At 57.4% G+C, this 20,204-nt stretch overlaps 1 protein-coding gene across 2 annotated transcripts; it reads right to left on the minus strand.

Moving 5' to 3' along the window:
- Positions 1-370: 370 nt before the first annotated feature.
- Positions 371-18,077, minus strand: EHD2 (EH domain containing 2). Of its 2 annotated transcripts, none has more exons than XM_056135928.1 (6): positions 17,963-18,077; positions 15,660-16,219; positions 15,073-15,170; positions 10,089-10,501; positions 3,572-3,736; positions 371-1,716 (listed from the first exon to the last, which is right to left on the minus strand). In XM_056135928.1, exons 2-6 carry the CDS (start codon positions 16,061-16,063, stop codon positions 1,165-1,167), a joined length of 1,632 nt encoding a protein of 543 aa, XP_055991903.1. In that variant the 5' UTR covers positions 16,064-16,219; positions 17,963-18,077; the 3' UTR covers positions 371-1,164. The 2 variants fall into 2 exon arrangements, with proteins under 2 accessions (XP_055991903.1, XP_055991904.1); XM_056135929.1 differs by having other exon boundaries at positions 15,660-16,138; positions 17,963-18,062.
- Between the last annotated feature and the right edge of the window lie 2,127 nt (positions 18,078-20,204).

Consider the following 20,204-nt stretch of genomic DNA (forward strand, 5'->3'; position numbering starts at 1 on the left):
TCCGTTATGTACCCAGGAGGTAGACTTCGGTGGAGAGGGACACGCGGTGCGCAACTACTCACACCCTCGCCCGCTCGTTCCCAGGCCCCCGCGGCGGGAGCGAGGGAGGGATGTCCCGGAGGGAGGGCTCCAGAGTTAACATTTCTTCGGAAAATATGTCGACCTGGCCCCCAGCCCAGGCCTGAGTCATCAGGCTCCGCCGAGTTGACTCAAGGCCTCCACCCAGGCCCTGGAGAGCTTCGGAGGGGATCCCCCCACTTTCAACCCTGTCCAGGGTTCCCCTTCCCTGGGGGGGGGCAGGGGAAAGCGCCCCCTCCTCCCAGCAAACACATACACACATACACAGAGCCCAGCGAACGACAGTCTGGTACCATGTGCAAAGAAGCCTTGCTTTATTCGCTGTGTGCTGAAGGCACTTTGGGGTTCCCCAGGCCCCCCCAGGCATGGAATAGGGGTGCTCAGGGACAGGAAGTCCCAACGAGCAACCCGGAGGGGCATGGTTCCCTCCCTGCTCCCCCTCCCCCTCCAGCCCGGTGAAGGCAGGAAATGGGGTGCAGGTCCAGGGAGGGCTATAGCACCAAGAACCCCTCCCCTCAGCATGTCCCTGTAAAGGACCTTAAGAGGCAGCCCTGTGGCCTTCAGATCTGGTAGGGGCCCCTTAAAATAATGAACCCCTGAGAGTGGAGGTCACCAGCTGCGGGAGGCATGGAGCCCAGGGAATAGAACCCCGGTGTGGACCATCTGGAAGCAGCAAAAATGAAGGGGTGTGAGCAGAGTGAAAGGGGGGGGTGCTCCAGAGAGGTCCAGCCGCCAAAGCAGGAAGTGGCCTTTCCCCCTCCGTGCCCGCCCCCTCGTGGGGCCAGACCAAGGGCATGAGCAAGGCTGGGGGGTCCCTCCAGAGTCGGGGCTCAGATGGGAGGCAGGCACCACCCCCGGAGCCCCGAGTGGGGGGGTGCGGACACCTAAGCCTCTCACCCGGGATGGGGCCTCCCTGCAAACAGCAGGCGCCTAATAAATACCGGAGCGCGAAGATGAGCTGGTGGTGTGGGGTGGGGCGATGAGCCTGCGTGGAGGTGAGGGGAAAGCTGCACCCCCTGGCAGGGCGGAGGAGGCACCTGCTCCCCGCAGTCCGGGCGGGGCGGGGTGCGCGCAGCCACCGCTCGCTCACTCGGCGGAACCTTTCTGGCGCCGCTTGGACGGCGGGACGAGGCGGCGAGGGAGGTGGGCGGGCAGCCCGTGGCCCTCGAGCTTGGCCTCGATGAGGTGGCTGGCCAGTGCGAACTCCTCGTCGTCCAGCATGCCGTCGCGGTCCACGTCGCTGAGCTTCCAGATGCGGCCGAGCACGGAGTTGGGCAGCTTGGTGCCCACCATCCAGGTCTTGGCCTTGGTGCCGCTGAGCTTGCCGTCGGCCGGCGCCAGGTTGTAGAAGATCTCGTCGTACTTGGACTTGTCCTTGGTCACCACCCACTCGGCCTCCTCGTCGGAGCCCTCCTGGCCGTCCTCCAGCACCTCGTCTGGCCCGCGCTCCACAAAGGGGCCCATGTGGGTGCCCTCGAAGGCGCCGCCCTGCACGCCCACCTCCGTGCTCTCCAGCTCCTCCTGCCGCAGCAGCGGCATCAGCTTGGCGATGTCCCGCGTCAGCATCTCGTCCAGCGCCTCCAGCAGCTTCGGTTTCAGGGAGTGGAACTTGGTGAAATCGTGAGCCATCAGCAGCTCCTGTGGACGCAGGGGTGGGGGGCCATAGGGCTGTCGTGAGGAATCGGATGTGGGCCACCCCTCCGGGAGTGCTGAGCCCCGCCCCTGCCCAGTGTCCCCGCTGGGAGGGCTGCGCTGGTCTGTGGCTCTGAGTCACCCCTCAGTGCTGGGCAGCCAGAAGGACCTGCACAGCCGCTCACACCACGGGCTAGGCACACTGAGCGCCCCTCGGAAGGGCATGTGAAAAAAAAACAGGTGCGCAGGAGAGAGAGTGAGCACAGGGCTTTTCCGAGCCCCGCCCAGGTTGGGATCTGTAGCACTGCCAGGGATCACTCCTGAGCACAGAGCCAAGAATGGCCCCTGAGCACTGCAGGGTGTGGGTTCAAAGCAAAAAAAAAGGGGGTGGGGGCAGAACCATAGTATAGCAGGGAGGGCATTTGCCTTGCACATAGCTGACCTGGTTCAAACCTGACACCCTATAAGTTCCCCTGAGCATCCTTAAGAGCAGAGCCAGGAGTAAGCACTGTGCATTACTTGGTGTGGTCCAAGAAACAAAACATAAGCCAAAAGAAAAAAAAAAAACGAAAAAGAGGGGTCGAAGCAATAGTACAGGGAGGAGGGCACTTGCCTTGCACACAAACTGACCCAGGTTCGATACCCAGCATCCTCTGTGGTCCCCTGAGACTGCCAGGGGATGATTTCTGAGTGCAGATCCATGAGTAACTCCTGGGAACCACTGGGTGTACCCTCCCCCCAAAAAAAGAGGAAGGAGCAGTAGTACAGAGGGGAGGGTGCTTGCCTTGCAACTGACCCGGGTTCGATCCCCGGCAACCCAAGCTAACCAGAAATGAATCCTGAGCACAGAGTCAGGAGTGACCCCTGAGCACCCTGTGGCCCAAAGAGCAACAACAACAAAAGGGTAAAAGGGGTGAGATGTTGAAGATCAGGGAGAACCCAGGGCCAGGACTTGCCACCGCCCTGCTGTGTGTCCTAGAGCAAGTGTCTGCACCTCTCTGGGCCTCTGTACAAGCACTTGTACAAGCACTAATGCACATCACACCCTCAGCAGGGACAAGTGAGTGTCTGTTGTGTGGGGTGAGCAGCCATTCCCAACCTCGAGGATTCCCCCACCTCCAACCCCACTCACCGCCCTCCCCCCGACTCACTGCCCTCTCCCCCACCACCCACAGCTGGAAATACCTAGAGGCACCTTTGTCAGAACCAGGTGGCGCTGATACCCCCGCCCCCACCCCACAGTAGGAATGATCCCGCGCAATGCAGTTATTCTGTGAGATGCAGTGAAATCCTGGCCAGAGCAGCAGCACAGCCTGGGGGGCACTTGCTTTCCACATAGCCAACCCAAGTTCGGTCCCCAGCACCCCATATCGTGTGATCACCCTAGGAGTGATCCCTGAGCACAGAGCCAGGAGTTGGAGTAAGCCCTGACCACAGCCAGGTGTGCCCCAAAAACAAAACAAAAAATTAAGCCAAATTGCATAGAAGGTAAAACAGGTGTCCCTGTGACATTTCTGTGATCACAGAAAGAGTCCCGGGGCAGGGGATGCAACCTAGGGGTAGAGCACAGTGATTTTGTACCGTGAGGGGTTCTTGGGACTGGACATTCAGCATGGAGGGGGAGTAAGAAGGGGGTTCTGGATCTCCTTACAGGACTTTCATGACAGAAAGGATCAAGCCACTGTGATTCAGAGTTTTCTCTGAACCCCCCATCCCTCTCCTGACTCATCAAAGCACATCTCAGTGAAATCCTCTGTAGGATGTGCTCTCCAGAAGCTGCCACCCCCTCCCTCTGGCCTCCAAAGCCCTTCCCAGAGCCTGCCCATCCCCGGCAGCCTCCCAATCCCCTGCAACCTCGCACCTGCATCTTCTGGCAGTCCGGGAAGTCACCAGGGGAGATGTGATGCTCCAGCTGAATCTTGGCAAAGATGACGGGCAGCTTGAGGATGAGCTGCTTCTTCTTATTCTCCTTCCCAAACACGGATGGCATCTCCTTCTTCAGGTAGCTGATAATGTAGGCATGGACCTGCGGAGCAAGTGGTTGCAGTGACCACCTGAGAATGCACCCTTAGGACATCACTACCCCACCCCACCCTGCACCTGGAGTTCCTGACCCACTGGCTTGGGTATGGAACCTGAGATGCACTCTGAGACATTCTTGATTCTTGGGCCCCAGATTTATTTCTTTACGTGCGTGTGTGTGTGTGTGTGTGTGTTTGGGGAAAGAACTGGGCCCACCAGTGGATGGTCAGATATGACTCCTGACTCTGTGCTCAAGGATAACTCCTAGCCAGACTCAGGGAACCATATGTGGTGCCTGGGATCAAACCCGGGTTGGCCACGTGCAAGGCAAGAACAATAGTCCCTGAACTGTGAAACCAGCCTGTTTGTCTGCCTTTCTTCCTTCTTCCCTTCTCTCTTTCTCTTCCTTCTCTCTTTCCCTTCTTTCTCTCCCACTTTCTTTTTCTTCCTTCATTCACTTCTTTCCTTCTTTGTCTCTCAGTTCCTCTTTCTTGTCCTTCCTTCCTTCCTTCCTTCCATCCTTCCTTCCTTCCTTCCTTCCTTCCTTCCTTCCTTCCTTTCTGCTTTTTGGGCGATACCTGTTTGTGCTCAGGATTGCTCCCAGCAGTGCTCAGACACCCTCGAGGTCTTGGGCCTCAGACCTACTCCAACATGGGCGCCTGCACTCCAGCCCTCTGCACTCTCTCCCTGGTTCTTTGCTTTTTTGGGGGGGAGGGTTCTTTCTTTGCTTTTTTGGGGGGGAGGGTCACACCTGGCAATGCATAGGGGTTACTCCTGGCTCCTGCACTCAGGAATTACTCCTGGTGGTGCTCAGGGGACCATATGGGATGGTCCTCCATATGGGAATCGAACTCAGGTCGGCTGCGTGCAAGGCACATGCCCTACCCACTGTGCTATCGCTCCAGCCCTTTCTAAGAGCCTCAGATGCATGGCTGCAGGAAGCCATGGGTGATCCCCGCACCCTAACAGCCCCAGAGCCACCCACTATAACCCTTTCCCAGTTCATGTGTGGGGCCACATACCAGCCCGGCCTCTCCCTGGTGCTCAGGGCTTTGGGAGCCTCGTCAACATTCCTAGACAGAGGCCTTGGGGTGACACCCTTCCTGGAATTTGGGCTCAGCCCCCAGGGCTGGGCCACCCTCCACCCCGCCCATCTCTGGAAGCAGCACCCGCTGCCCAAGGGAGATCAGAAATTTGAGCCCCATCTGACCTCAGTGAGTTTCCTGGGTGCCCCTCCTTCCCCAATCCACCCACTGCGCTAGTCTCCTGATCCCCCGCTGCCCTGTTGCTCCACTCCTTGCTCCGAAGTCAAGGGCGCAATTTATGGGCTTGTTTGGAGCCGGGGAGGGGGGAGGGGGCGGCTCAGGACCAAATGCCAGGCCATAATCTCGAATTGCTTTTTGTTTTGTTTTCTTGTAGGGGGTCACACCCAGTGGTGCTCAGGAGTTACTCCTGGCTCTGGGCTCAGAGATCACTCCTGGCGGTGCTCGGGATGCCAGAGATCGAACCCGTGTCGGCCACATATAAGGTAAGCACCCTCCCCGCTGTCCTATGGCTCCAGCCCTCAATTTTGCTTTTCATGAAAGTTCCAAATTTCTACCCCAGCTCCCAGGGCCTCTCAGTAGTAGTAGTCCAGAGTGTAATCTGGAGGTGCCCTGAGGTTCCTCCATGGTTCTGCACAGTCCAAACCCAGTTCACAGTTTTCCTGAGGGTCTGCGGCTTGTTTGGCACACATTTCCTCCCAAGAGACCAGTGGAGAGCATAAAGGTGACAGGACAAGTGACTTCACATCTGAGTGCACGCCTGAGCAGGTACAGCCTCCAGGAGCCCCCTGTCACCCTGGATGGACCAAAGGGGCCAGAGCAACAGCACAGCTATAAGGCCTTGCATGCAGCCAACCCATGTTGGATGGTCGGTGTCCCAATAGGGTCCCCCAAGCACCTCCAGGAGTGATTCCTGAGTACAGAGCTAGGAGTAACACCTGAGCATCACAGGATGTGGCCCCAAAACCAAATAAAACAAGAATATACATTATTCTGTTTTTTTTTTTAGGGGGAGGGGAGGTGTTGGAACAGTTAAAATTTGGGGGTTTTGTTTTTGGTCACACAAGGTAGTGCTCAGGGGTTACTCCTGGCTCTTCACTCAGGAATTACTCATAGCAGGGTCAGGGAACCATCTGGAATGCCAGGAATTGAACCTGAGTCAGCCGCGTGCAAGGCAGATATCCCCCACCATGCTATTGCTCCAGCCCCAAGTTGTTGTTTGTTTGTTTGTTTTTAACAAGAAGCCTTGTAACCAAGGGTATGCGACTAAATAAAATGAGGGTATCTGTGGGAAAAGATGCCAGAATCTATTCTGAGGCACTGTCTCCAGGGAAGAGAGCTGGGGACTGGTGGGGTGAGGCGTGGGAGGGAGCAAGTTCGAATGTTTTAGTAGGACGCAGGCTAAAACGGGTTCCATTGAAAACATCTTTTAAAAAAGCTCTTTAGGGAATCACAGGATTGGAATGTGGCACTGGAGGTGAACTCAGCTGGTTTGGACCCCCATCTTCTCCCCTGGGCTTCTGGCTTGAGCATGGTCCTACCTCAGGACCTTTGCACTGGCTGTTCCCTTCCTCCCCCTGAATCAATCTTCCCTCAAATCCCTACTCAGCTCACCCTGTCCCCACTATTGGTCAGGTCTCTGCTCAGATAGCCTCCTTCTAGAAGACCCCTCCCTGATGTCCCTGAAATCCAGTCACAAGTCTCCTTTGCTCCACTTCTCATCGTAATTTTTTTTTTTTGGTTGGTTCAGGACCAGGTGCTCAGGGCTTATTCCTGGCTCTGCACTCAGGGATCGTTCCTGGTGGGGCTCGGGGCACTGGGGGTCAAACCGGTTGGCCCCATGCAAAGCAAGCCCTGTCCCCAGTACTATATTTCTGGTCCTTCATCATAATTCTTATCGCATACATTAAAGATGAATCAGCTCAGTATCCACCCCCACAACATTACAAAGTGATGCAGGGGCAACAGATACCAGGAACAAGGCATCTGCACCTCGAGAAAGATCCCAACACAGAGCCAGGCACAGTCCCCCTAAGCCCAGAACCAAAACACAAATGGATCATTCTCATGGTCAGAGAGGCAATGAGGGGATACGGCCAACCCAAACACTTTCTGGGGCAGACATCACTGCTGTGATGGCCCTGGCCCTGCAAACGGACGCTCAATATTAACTGCTCGCCCAGCTGGCTGAGAATCGGCCAGACATTCCGCCCCTCACCTGCTAAGAACTGTTTGAGAACACCCCCTAAAGTCATTCTCCAAGAAAAGAATTGTATCCCGCCTCTTCCCGCTGCAGTGATGCCAGCGATTGTCTGTGCTCCGTAGGTAAGTAATGACCTAATGCCACAGCTTATACCAGCTGGGCCTTGGGAGCCGAGCCCCTCTCTCATTTCTTCACTAGCACAACGCTTAGCTCCAAAACCAAATAAAACAAGAACATACAGCTCGCCCCAGAGGGAGGGCCAGGGGCCTCTCCACACCCTACGACGTGCAGACAGGAAAACTGAGGCACGCCAAAGCAGGGAATGTGACCAAGAGGGAGTGACCAAGAATGTAGTACAGCACCACGAGGCAGTTGGGGTAGTGTGGTGAGGGACAGCAAGGCTGGGTCACTGAAGACTGACCCTGGATCTCTTTTTTTGCCCCCCTTTAGTTTGGGGGCCACATCTGGTGGTGCTCAGGGGACACTCCGGGTGGGCGCAAGGGCTCCTATGGGGTGCTGGGAATCGAACCCTGATTCCCTGCATGGAAGTCAGGCGCTATGCAACCTGTGCTACCCTGGCGTGGGCTCTGGGTGTTGAGGCAGGGAGGGGAAGGCGTGGTCTGTCGGTCGAGGCCCAATCAGGACAGGGGCGAGGCCAGGTGGTGGGCGGGGCCTGCGAGGACAGGCCAATGGGGTGAGGGGGCGGGCCTGGGGCGGGGCCGAGGAGACCCCAGCGCGAGGCCAGGGGCGCTGATGGCTTTTCCAGAGAGGAAGCGGGGGAAGGTGCCAGGAAGAGATAAGGGGGGGGCGCGGTGTACCGACCGGGCCCAGAGTCCGGGGTTTGTCTGGCCTTTCCGGAGCCGCCGCCTGCTCGGTGGGGCACCAGGTGTCCCCGCCACCCCCGCCCCGTCCGGGTGTCCCGGGGCCCCCCTTCCCGCCACCTCCGCTACTCAGAGGAGGCGGGGGGGGGGGGGGCGAGAGAGACAGAGAGGGGGAGAGATAGAGAGATAGAGAGACAGAGGGGGAGAGAGACAGAGACAGAGAGAGGAGAGACAGAGAGACAGAGATATAGAGAGAGAAACTGGGAGTGGGGAGAGAGACAGAGAAAGGGAGAGAGACGGATAGAGAGACAGGGAGAGACAGAGAGGGGGGAGAGAGACAGCCAGGGAAAGAGACAGAGGGGAGAGAGAGGAGAGGGAGGGAGACAAGGAAAGAAGAGAGAGGAAGAGAGGGAGAGAGAGGGAGCTAGAGAATGGGCAAATGCGTAGAGAGCTGCCAGAGAGGGAGAGCTGAGCGCGGTTCCCTGGCGGGCACCCTCCCCGGGCACCCTCCCCGCTACCCGGCCTCCCTCCCGCGGCACATTCCTGGGGTGGGGGCGGGGCTCTGACTCACCCCCTCTGCCCGCTCCTTAAACCAGCACCTCAGGCTCCTCCAGCCCCCACCTCGTGGCCTCCTGGCCTGCTGCTTCCTGCCCCACCTCCACCCTGGCAGCCTCCCACCAATGTTCCACTTGGCCTCCAAAGCCACTCTCCAACCAGTGCTCCCCGCCCTCTCCCCAAGGCCCTTTCCTGGCCAGCCCCGCCCGCTCTCCAGCTCCTCTCCTCACCCAGAGTATGGGTGGAGAGACAGGAAAGCGCACCCCAATTCCATCCAGCACCCCCAGGTTCCCCGAGCCCACTAGGACTGGTCACTGAGCAGAGGCAGGAGTAAGCCCTGAGCATTGCCGGGTGTGGTCCAAAAACCCAAATCAGGGTCCAGAGTGATAGTACAGTGGGTAGGGCATTTTCCTTGCATGCGATCGAACCAAGTTTGATCCCCAGGATCCCTGAGTACCACGAGGAGTGATTCCCAACGGAGAGCCAGGAGTAACCCCTGAACATCACCAGATGTGACCCAAAAAGAAAAAAAAATAAACAACCAAACCCCCAAACCCAAACCACTCCAAAAAAAGAGTCCAAGAGTCAGACGCTGACCCAAATAGTGTGAACCCTCCCCTGCCCCCAGTACCTTCTGGATAGCTCCTGGCCAAAGTGTCACCTGAGTCCCATTTACCCCCCAAGTCTCAGCTTCTATTATCTGCTCAGTCTACACTGTGTTTCCCAAAGTGGGCAATTCTGGGGGACCTGAGCAACAGTACAGTGGGAGAGTTCGTACCTTGCATGCACTCTCTGGCATCCCATAGGGTTCTCCAACCTCCCCCCTCGGAGTGAACTCTGAGTACAGATCCAGGAGTAAACCCTGAACACTCTATGAGTAGCTCCCCCCCCCAAAAAAAAAGAAATAAAAAAGAAACATTAATTGGGGCCAAAGCAATAGCACAATGGGGAGGGCATTTGCCTTGCATGCGCCATCCCAGGTTCAATCCCCAGAATTCCACGTGGTCAGGAGTGATTCCTGAGCACAGAGCCAGGAGTAAGCCCTCCTGAGTGTCACCAGGTGTGGCGAAAGAAAGAAAAGAAAGAGGAAGCGGGGCCGGCGCAATAGCACAGTGGGCAGGGCGTTTGCCTTGCACGCGGCCAACCCGGGTTCGATTCCCAGCATCCCATATGGTCCCCCAAGCACCGCCAGGGGTAATTCCTGAGTGCAGAGTCAGGAGTAACCCCTGTGCATCGCTGGGTGTGACCCCAAAAAAGCAAAAAAAAAAAAAAGAGGAAGGGAGGAGAGGAGGAAGGGAGAAAAGGAGGGAGGGAGTAGGGAGGGAGGGAGGAAGGGAGAGAAGGAGGGAGGGAGGGAGAGAGGAAGGGAGGAAGGAAGGGAGGAAGGAAGGAAGGAAGGAAGGGAGGAAGGAAGGAAGGAAGGAAGGAAGGAAGGAAGGAAGGAAGGAAGGAAGAGAAAATCAGGTTAGGTTTGGTTTTGGTGCCTGGGTTACACCCAGCGGTGCTCAGCGCTTACTGCTGGCTTTGAGTTTGGTCTCCTGGTGGGGTTCAGGGAACCCAACGTGATGCTGGGGGGTCAAACCTAGGTCCTCCCCACTGTCCTGTCTGTCTTGCACTTGAGACTGACCGAGAGCGAGTGGAGCCCCTGACCCCCGGCGCCGCAACCCGTGCCTACGCCCCGCTCCCGCGCCCCCCACCCCCGCCCCCGTCTCCGTCAGCGCGCGCGCTGCTCACCCGCACCAGCCGGGCGCGCTTCACCAGGTCGTTGAGCTTCCGCAGCGCAGCGTGGCGGGGCAGGCCCTGGATGTCTCGGAACAGGTCCTGCTCCTCCAGCTCAAAGAGCGCCCGGTTGTCGGGCACCAGGAGGGGCTGGGACCAGAAGGAGCCGATGTAGACCCGCAGCACCTCGGGCGTGCCCACCACCTTGCCCAGCGCCCACATGAGCGCCCCGTAGACGCGCATCAGCTGCTGCGTCTCCACCATGTCGGCCTTGTTGAGCACCACGCGGATCTTGTCCTCGTGGCCCCGCAGGGCGCCGATGGCCTCCGAGAACTCGTCAGAGATTTCCAGCTTGTGTGCGTCGAAGAGGAGGATGATGAGGTCCACGCGCTCCGCGAACCAGCGCAGGACGGCAGGGAAGTCATAGCCTGGGGAGGGGGGCACGGGCGGCAGAGGTCAGTCTGGCCCCCCCACACCCAGGCACAAACCCTCCCTCCCACCAATCCAACACACATCCCCTGCCTACACACAAGCGCTGGGCGGCAGGATGGAAGTTCAGGTTGTTCACTATTCAGACAAGTCAAATCGTCAAGTGTATTTCAGTTCTCCAGCCTCATAAGTCTCCTCCAATTTCTCTATCACTAAGACCCCAGGCTTTCAATCCATCTGCCTACAGGGCCACTATTCCACCCCCCACCCCCACCCCCACGCCTGGCCCCCGGTTTCTTATTATTCTTTAAGCAGGTGGTCCGTGATGTTTACAAGGCAATGACGCTTGTTCATTAATACCAACAGTCACAAACAGTACAGCAAAAAAGGCAGGTTTCTTTTTTTTCCTTTTTGGGTCACACCTGGCGATGGACAGGGGTTACTCCTGGCTCATTCACTCAGGCATTACTCCTGGCGGTGCTCGGGGGATCATATGGGATGCTGGGAATTGAACCTGGTCGGCCACGTGCAAGGCAAACCCCCTATTCTTTGTAATATCGTTCCAGCCCCAAGGTACTTTTCTTGCACACGACTGGCCCAGGTTTGATTCCCCCAGAGGGACCCCAGCCCTGCCAGGAGTGATCCCTGAGTGCAGAGATCAGAGTAAGCCCTGAACCTAAAACAATAAACTATGGATGCTTGAGGCCGGAAGAGAGAAGACCCTCTCTCTGCACTGTTCAGACTGTCCACCCTGCATGCAGTCAACCCAGGTTTGATCACTAGTCCTATGCCTGGTCCCCCAAACACAGTCAGGGGTGGGGTCAACTCCTGACCAGAGCTAGAAAGAGCTTCAGACATAGGCTGCTGGGTGTGACCCCCAAGTCCCCAAACTCATCAAAAAAAAAAAAAAAAAAGAAAATGCAGACACTTTTCTTCTAACAGAATCCCGGTGCTTTTGGGGACCACCTAGCCTCACCCCCAGGTTCTACCCATAATCCAGCAATTAAAGACCTTATGGGGGCTGGAGCAGTGATACAGCTGGGAGGCACTTGCCTTGTATATAGCAGATTCGGGTTTGATCCCCAACACCCCATAAGGTCCCCTGAACATGGCCAGGAGTAATCCTGAGGGTGGAGCTAGGAGTAAGCACGGAGCACTTCTGGGTGTGGTCAAAGTAAACAAACAAACAAATAAGACTTTGCATCACTCCTGGCTACATTCTTACCTAGATGATGGCCCTGGCTTCATGTCTTGAAGATGTTCCCCAAGGGGCCAGATGCTGTTCCCAGCTGCCTCCTAGCCTAGCCTCCTCCCTGCTCCCCTTATTCCTTCTCCATTCCTCCTCCTCCTCCTCCTCCTCCTCCTCCTCCTCCTTCTCCTCCTCCTCCTCTTCCTCCTCCTTCTTTTTCCTCCTCTACTTCTTCCTCTTCTTCTTTGCCTTTGGGTCACACCCGGAGATGCTCAGGGGTTACTCCTGGCGCTGCTCTCAGGAGAGCAGTGGTACTTGGGGGACCATATGGGATGCCGGGGATCTAACCCAGGTCAGCTGTGCACAGGGCAAGCACTCTCACTGTGCTATTGCTCTGCCCCCCCCCCAATTTGCTCCTTTTTCCACATACCCTCTAGTTCACCAGCTCATTCACCCATCATGAGAGACACTTGGGAACGCTGAGAAAGAAAGGTGTGGGTGAGACGCCGGCATTATGGTCTGGAGGAGTCCAGTTCGGCTCCTAACAGTGGGTGCTGACCTCTGAGCTCCTAAGAGCCGGTGCTGCACCCCCGTGGCTCACACTGATGAGGCTGAATCAACAAGAAGCCTAGAGACCCAGTCAATGTATTTTTTTGGTTTTGGTTTGTCTCCTTGTGGTGCTCAGGGCTGACTCCTGGCTCTGTGCTCAAGACTCACTCCTGGTGGGGTTTGAGGGTCCTCCAGTGTGCAGAGGATCGAATCCAGGATGGCTGCATGCAAAGCAAGGACTATTATCCCTGCACTCTCTCTCTCCAGCCTGTCAGTTTTAATGCCAGCAAGCAGATAACCTCCAACCCTCAGTTTCCTCTCTGGTCAAAGGGAAACAGTAGGAGGAACCCAAGCTGGCCAGGATGAAAAGAACTTCAATGACTCAGGATGTGGACCTGGCAGGGTTGGGGCTGGGGGAGGGATGGGTCAATGGGGGACATGCCCCAGAGCCACCTGCCCCCCCTCCCGTGGGGGATACCGAGTGGCTCCCTTGGCCCCGAGCCTGTCCTTTCCAGCTCAAGGTTCACCAAGAACACATCCAGAGCAGTCAGGGGCATCTGAGAGCCTAGCCAATGGGCAGACCCAGCCCAGGTGGTCAGGGAGGGCTTCCTGGAGCAGTATCCAGAGATGAGGTTGCGTAAAACAGGAAGCCACTCAATGAACGTTTCTCATAGCAACCCCGGATGGAGTGTTCTGGTTCCTGCTTACTCTCGTTCTTTCTTTTCGTTTTATTTGTTGTTTTGTTTTTTAGTCACACCGAACAGTGCTCAGGGCTTATTCCAGGCTGGGATCGGGGGGTTCTCCTAGCTCTCCAATTCTGTCCAGCCCGGCTCACTGGGGAGTGGGCATGGCCCCGGTTAGCCAGGGAGAAAGACATTCCTCAGTCTTTGGAGATGGGAAGAGGCTCTGTTGGGGGCACTGCTGGGGGAGGGCAGCAGCTGGGGGCACGCTCCCCTGCACCCCACTGCACAAACACACAGCGCCTGGATTTGGAAAGTGTGTCTCACAGGGTGGGGCGGGGCAGGAGGCTGAGTCAGTGTGGGCGCAGCTACGTGGCGCTGGGGGCTAACCCTCCCCCACACAGTGCTGCCCTCTGCCCCATGGTTACATGCCCAAATCCCAGGGTTCCCCAGGAGGTGGAGGCTCTTCTTAGCCCCACTTTACAGATGGGGAGACACCAGGAGAGGACAGGGCTTGTCTGACACCTCACAGTACAACCAGGGCAGCATTTGGGGTGCCCTCTCTGCCCTTCGCTACAGTAACCCTCCGGCCTGGGTCCTGGGAACCCAGGCAGACACCCCTCCCCCCAACCACTCACATATGTGGCCCCGGAAACTCGGGTGACAGCATCAACTCTCAGTGAGACACATACACATGAGGTCCCACACTGCAGCCTGCGCCCCACGGCCCAGTACACGTGGAACCCCCGCACCCTCCCAGACCCAAGGCCCCGGGGGACAATTGTACAGCCCTGGGCGGGCAGAGGATGCAAGGCTGAGTATGTGCAGGCAGAATATCCCAGGTTCGATCCTCACCACTGCACAGTCCCCAGTACAAACTGAAACCCTAAAAGGACCTAAAACAACCACCAGAATACACACTCACACATACATATACACTCACGCACTCATTCACACACACATTACTCACATACACACTCGTTCACACACACATACACACACTCTCTCTCACACATACACACACACACACACACACACAAGCCCTCCAAGCGGGCCCATGCCCACAGCTCCTCAGAGACACGTAGAGTCATATGCAGCCCACACAGGCGCTCACAAGGAGCCCTCCTCCTCCCAGCTGTCCTAGGTTCAGCCCCCCAGGGTCTCTTTCAGGGCTCCCAGTCCTGGGGGGGAGCGCCTCCTGGCTCCTGAAGCTGCTGCCTTTTTCCTGAGGGTGGGGGCTGGCACGGTTCTGGAACAGTTCTGGCACGGTTCTGGCATGGTTCTGGCACACCCCTGCCCTGCTGAGCCCGCCTCCCCTCCCATCCTCCCCTCTGCCCCAGTCCTCAGCCTCCTTTGCCCCAGTTCCAGCTCCCAGTCTGGGAAGGGGGGGCGGGGGGGGCCTGTGGGCTCCGGGCAGGCCCCCAGGAATTCACCCTCCCGCACGCTCCCCTGCACAGCTGTTTATAAATTCCAGCCGGCCCTGGCCCGTGCCCAGAGCCCCTCCAGCCCCTTTTCTGCCCCATCTGCGGCCCAGACTTGAAGCTCAGAGCTCTTGGGGGCCAGGGCCTCCCACCGGGCACGGGGCTGCTCCTCTGTGGCTCTCGGCTGGCTGTTCTGCTTCTCTCCCAGGCTGATCTCTCCCTCTGCGGCCTTCAGGCCCGCCCAGACACGCTGCCGCCATGGCCTGCCCACACGTGCCCCCGCCCTCCACTCGGGCTGTGCCAACACAGAGCCTCTGAGCCTTCCCTCACTGGGCCACCAGCCTGCACAGGGCCTTCACACTGCCATGCCCTGCAGAGACCTTGGGCCTCCTTCCTCAGACCCAGGGGTTCAGGCTCCAGCCTCCTCCCTATCCCTCCTCCCACAGACTGGGAGTCAGGTCCCTCTTCTCTCAGATTGGGAGTCAGGGTCCCTCTTCCCTCAGACTAGGAGTCTGCAGTTCCTCCTCCCTCAGACCGGAATTCTGGACCCCTCCTCCCTCAGACTGGAAATCTTGGTCCGTCCTTCCTCAGACTGGAAATCTGCGTTCCTCCTCCCTCAGACGGGGAGTCTGAGGTTTCCTCCTTCCTCAGACCAGAATTCCATCCTCTCCTCCTCAGACCTCAGACCTCCTCGCACACGCACACGGAGTCCGTCCTTTCCGCAGCCTCACCTCGGCTCACTCTCTGCTTGGCACCCGACAGGATCCCAGGGGTGTCGATGATGCTGATGCTCTCCAGGACCTGGTTGGGAAGCTGAGCGCACATGAACCTGCAGAGGGCAGGGGGCGAGTGGGTGCTGGGATCCAGGACTGGGCAGAGGGGAAGCCGGTGAGCGGGGCTGAGGAGCAGGAAGGGGGAGAGCCCAGACTCTTGGAGGGGGCGCCCCTTCTCCAGATGTGGACATAGGTGCAGAGTGAGAGCATTTCCCAAGGCCATCCAGCGGGTGAGCCACTGAGCCCAGACCTGCGGTGATAGAAAGGCTGTAGCTGGTGGTGGCCATGGGGGGACAGAGTGGAATAGGGACCCAGGAACAGTGGGCAAGTCCAGGTTTTTATTGGGGCGTGGTCAGAGGCGGGACCAGAACTTATAGGCGTGGCCAGGGCTAGAGTGGGGCGGGACCAAGGGCCAGGGCATGGGTAAGACTCGGGGGCGTGGTCAAGGGCGTGATCTGTGGGATGGGGCGTGGTCTATGGGATGGGGCGTGGTCAGGGGCGTGACCGGTTTTGGGGATGGGCGTGGTCAGGGGCGGGGCGCACACCTGTTGAGGAATGTGTTCCCAAAGGGGTTGAGTTTTCGGAAGGGCTTGTCGGGGTCCACCACCAGGGCATTGCCGGGCACGATGCCTTCCGTGTCACCGTGCATGACGGCCACAAAGCAGTCGGTGGTGGGCTCGGGCCCCACGCGGGAGCCGGGCACTTCCTGCTCCAGCAGGTACTGGATGAAGCTGGTCTTGCCCGTGCTGTACTGGCCGGCCACCAGCACCATGGGCTTGCCGTCGAAGTCAGCGTCCTCCAGCGCGGGCGAGTGGAACGCCCCGAAGCGGTAGTGCTCCTCCAGCGGCAGCAGCTTGGAGCGGTACAGCTCCTTGAGGGACGAGGTCACCGTGCGGATGGCCTCGGGCTGCTGGCCCCGGCCGCCGGCCCGCTTCATCCAGCTGAACATGGTGGCTGTGCGCTGCCCGCTGGGCTCACCCGGAAAGAAGATGCGCAGGCAGAGAGGGGGTGGGCGGAGGACAGCCTGGAGGAAGAGGACGGAAGGTCGATGATGGACGGCTGCAGGAGATGAACGCAGCCAAGGAGGAAGGTTGAAAGCGCCTGCCTGGAGGAGGAGAATGAAGGAGTACAGGTAGTGGAGAAAGACAAAAGTTATGAAGGGGAACGGCAGGAGCTGACAGCTGGGGGAGGAAAGAGTGGTGCGAAGACAAAGGTTAGGAGGTGTTGATCACCAGCCAGAGGTGGAGAGAGGAAGGAAGCCTCGCGCCAGACCCCTGCTCCCTGCATGGCTTCCGCCCACTCCTGGCATTTCACACACTCAGCAGCCCGGGCCTGGGCGAAACCCCTGGGCACATGGGCTCAGAGCTCAGCTGGGCTGGCTTCAGAAGGAGCTGCCCTAAGTGGGGTTTGGGGATGCTGGGAGCCTGGCCTGGCGCTGAGAAGGATCTGTACAGGGGCAGGGAGGGGGTGTCGGGGAGGGGAGGGAGAGGACTCGCTGTGCACAGGCCAGCAGTGGCCCCAGCGTGGACGAGACCCCAGCCCTGCCTCTACCCTGGCCAAGGCCCACACAGAACCTGGCAGAGGGGCTGTTCCTCCCTGCTTGGCAGACAGCAGACAGGGAAGCAGAGCCTAGAAAGAGTTCCAGCCTGAGCCCCCCACCCCCAGAGCCCTCACCCCACAGGTCCAAGAAGTCAGGAGGAGGAAGTGTATGAGCCCACGGCCAGGGCTCACATGGTTCTCCACAGGGTCCGCACTGATGCTCCCTCCTGCCTAGTGCCCGGCCCCAGCAAGCGACCTGGCTATGGCCTCCCCTGATAGGTGTGGGTGGGTTTTGTGGGCTCCACTCTCCTCTTCCTGGAACTGACTGGAGTTCTGCATGGAGTGTCTAGGCACCCATTCCCATTCCAAGAATAGTGGAGGGCTCTCGGAGAAAAGACTTGTTAAGAGCAGTGAAAGACAGAGTGAGGGGCTGGATCGATAGTACAGTGGGAGTGGGGCGGAGGCATTTGCCTTGTACGCGGCCAACCTGTGTTTGATTCCCCGATATCCCATATGGTCCCCCAAGTACTGCCAGGAGTAATTCCTGAGTGCAGAGCCAGGAGTAACCCCGAGCATTGCCGGGTGTGACCCAAAAAGAAAAAAAAAAAAAAGGAACACAGTGAGCCAAGGGCAGCTGGGGAACCTTGGGGGCTTGTCCCAGGGACTCAGGACCCCTGTGGGCCAAAGAAGGGGCCATCTGAGCATGAAAAAAAATAATAAAAGTGCAAATCAAATCTGTTCAAAGTAATTTTTAAAAAGAACACATGATAACCTCGGGGTCAGAATGATAGGATAGCGGGGAGAGCTCTTGCCAGGCACACTGCTCTCTGGGTTTGATCACTGCGCCCCATAGGGCCCGCCAGCAGTGATCCCTGAGTGCAGAGCCAGGAGTCAGCCCTGAGCACCGCTGGGTGTGGCCCCCAAAACAAACAAACTAAAAAAAACCACCCCCCCTTGAAAAAAAGTCATGATAACCTAAAGCAAAGGGAGTCTGGAAGGTGGTGGGGGCACCCCAGGCTGCAAGGGGTCCTAGGTGGGGAGGAGCCCAGGTAAGCGTTGAGGAGACTTAGGGGTGTCCAGGAGGATTCCTGGGGGCCCAAGCGACCAAGAACGACAAGTGGGCTGGGGATGGTAGAGACCTCAACCAAGGGGTCCCCTGGTTGAGAGGATGGGGTGGGGAAGAGACTGGGGAGAGGGATTGGGGGGGTGGGGGACAAGGGGACCATCCCGGGCTGAGGGTCGCTTCGGCGCGCCCGGCGGGCGGGCAGGGGCTGCGGGCTCTGAGCTGCAATCTCGGGGCGTCACTCACCGCTGGGGCGCGCGGGCCGGCTGGACGGGGGTCCTCGGGGTTCCGAGGCGCCCGCGGAGCGGCTGGTGCTCGCGGTCCCGTCCGGAGCCGTCTGCGCCGGGCGCGGCCGAGCGCAGCGAAGGGAAGGGAGGGGTGGGGGGGGCGCAGGGGTGGGTGGGGCGGGACGAGGGGCGCCCCCAACCCGCGCCCGGACTCTGGCGCCCCCTGGCGGGTAGTGGGCTGCGCCGAAGAGGCGGGGAGGGAGTTTCCAAGTTCGGGGTTCGAATTCCACCTCCAGCTCCCCGGGGTGTAGCAGATGGAGGACTCCGGGTTCGACCCCAGCACCGCCAAAAATAAATTTATGTACAATGTATTAATTTAAATAAATATAAACTATTTTATAAACCAAAGTACATCAGTACATCAGGATCCTCCGTGAGCTGTATTACGGATTCACCACCAGGATCTCACCATTCTACAAGGAAGTGATCATCGAGGTAAAGAGAGGGGTTCGGCAAGGTGATACCATTTCACCGAAATTCTTCAGTGCCACCCTCGAGAACATCATGCGATGACTGGAATGAGAAGAAATGGGAGTGAAGATAGACGGTCGGCAACAACACCACCTCCGCTTCACTGATTGACATTGTTCTAATAACACCAAACATTAGCCAAGTGGCACAAATGCTGGTTTACTTCAACCTTGAGTGTGGAATGGTCGAACTGCAGCTAAATCTCACCAAAACAACGTTCATGAAAAACGAACTAGTCCCTGAAGTTCCATTTGCTCTCATCTCCGAATGCAGCAATTACGTGTACCTGGGTCAAGAACTCAACGTGAGGAAACATTTGGCGCCAGAACTGCGCAGGAGGAAGAGAGCAGCGTGGAACACCTTCAAGACCATCGAAGAAGTAGTTAAGAGGACAAAGAACCTCCGGCTCCGGGCACATCTCTTCGACTACACCATTCTTCCTGCACTAACATATGCCTCAGAGACCTGGGCCCTACAGAAACAGAATGAGAACATTATTTGGGTCTCCCAAAGAGGAATCGAAAGAGCTATGTGTGGAATATCACATTTCACTCAAGTGAGAGAAGGAATCCGGAGTTCCAACCACCATTGATGATCAAGAGTCAGGGACGCTGTCTCATTTGCCAAGGTGTCGAAAATCAGATGGGCCAGACACAAAATGCGATTTAGAGACGACCGCTGGATTAGAGCTGTTACCGACTGGATTCCATGGGACCTCAAAAGGATGCGTGGCCGCCCACCTACGAGATGGTCAGACTTCTTTGTCAAAACCCTGAACAAACGGTTTGAGGCTCTTCATGTTCCTGGAGCGAGCAGATGTCATTAGATTACACTAGCATGAGACAGGGACAAATGGAGACGTTACTGGCGCCTGCTCGAGGAAATCGAAGACCAATGGGATGACAAGTGATACAAGTGATACAAGTGGTAAATCAAAGTATTTTATATAATATTAATTTAAATGCACCTTGCTTTATTTAATATTAATATATTTATTTAAATAAGTATAAAATTATATATTGGGGCTGGAGTAATAGTACAGCGGGGAGGGCATTTGCCTTGCATGCAGCCTACCCAGGTTCGATCCCCGGCATCCCCATGTGGTCCCTCAGCATCACTGGGAGTAATTCCTGAGAGCAGAGCCAGGAGCACTGCTGGGTGTGGCCCAAAGACAAAACAACATATATTACAACCACCCCCCCATCTCCAGCAGTTCCTCTCTGCTCACTGCCTATGGTTCCTGTAAAGAGAAGGAGGACCTAGGGAGTCTATGTCGGTGGGCCTGTCTCTAAACAGCATCTAGAACATTCTCTCCGCAGCCTTCTCGTCCTGCTGCCCCAGTCAAGCAGACCTGGATTTGGACATTTTCTTAATGTTCCCAAACAGGGATGGCATTCCAGATCTGAGCTGGCTCCTTCCCCAGCCTGGAACTTGGGTCTGCACAGTCCTGGAGAAGTGAGAGACAGTCACATATCATGGTTTATGTATGAAGAATCGTGGCTCTTTGGGAAAAAGCTGGAAGTGGTTTCTAGAAGTTTCTGCACCAATCCAGGGGCTACAGGATGAAGAGATAATAGGTGGGGAGGCACCCCAAGCTCAGAGCCAGAGGTAAGCCCCTATCACTGCTGGGAGGTGACCCCCAGACCAAAGACATAAAAAAAATTCAAAAAGAGAAGTGTCCTGAAATCTCTTTACCTTTGTGGGATTGGTTCAAATCCCCTGAAAATAAT

The sequence above is a fragment of the Sorex fumeus genome, unplaced genomic scaffold (genome assembly GCF_029834395.1).
Source record: "Sorex fumeus unplaced genomic scaffold, SorFum_2.1 ptg000122l, whole genome shotgun sequence".
Lineage (NCBI taxonomy): Eukaryota > Metazoa > Chordata > Mammalia > Eulipotyphla > Soricidae > Sorex > Sorex fumeus.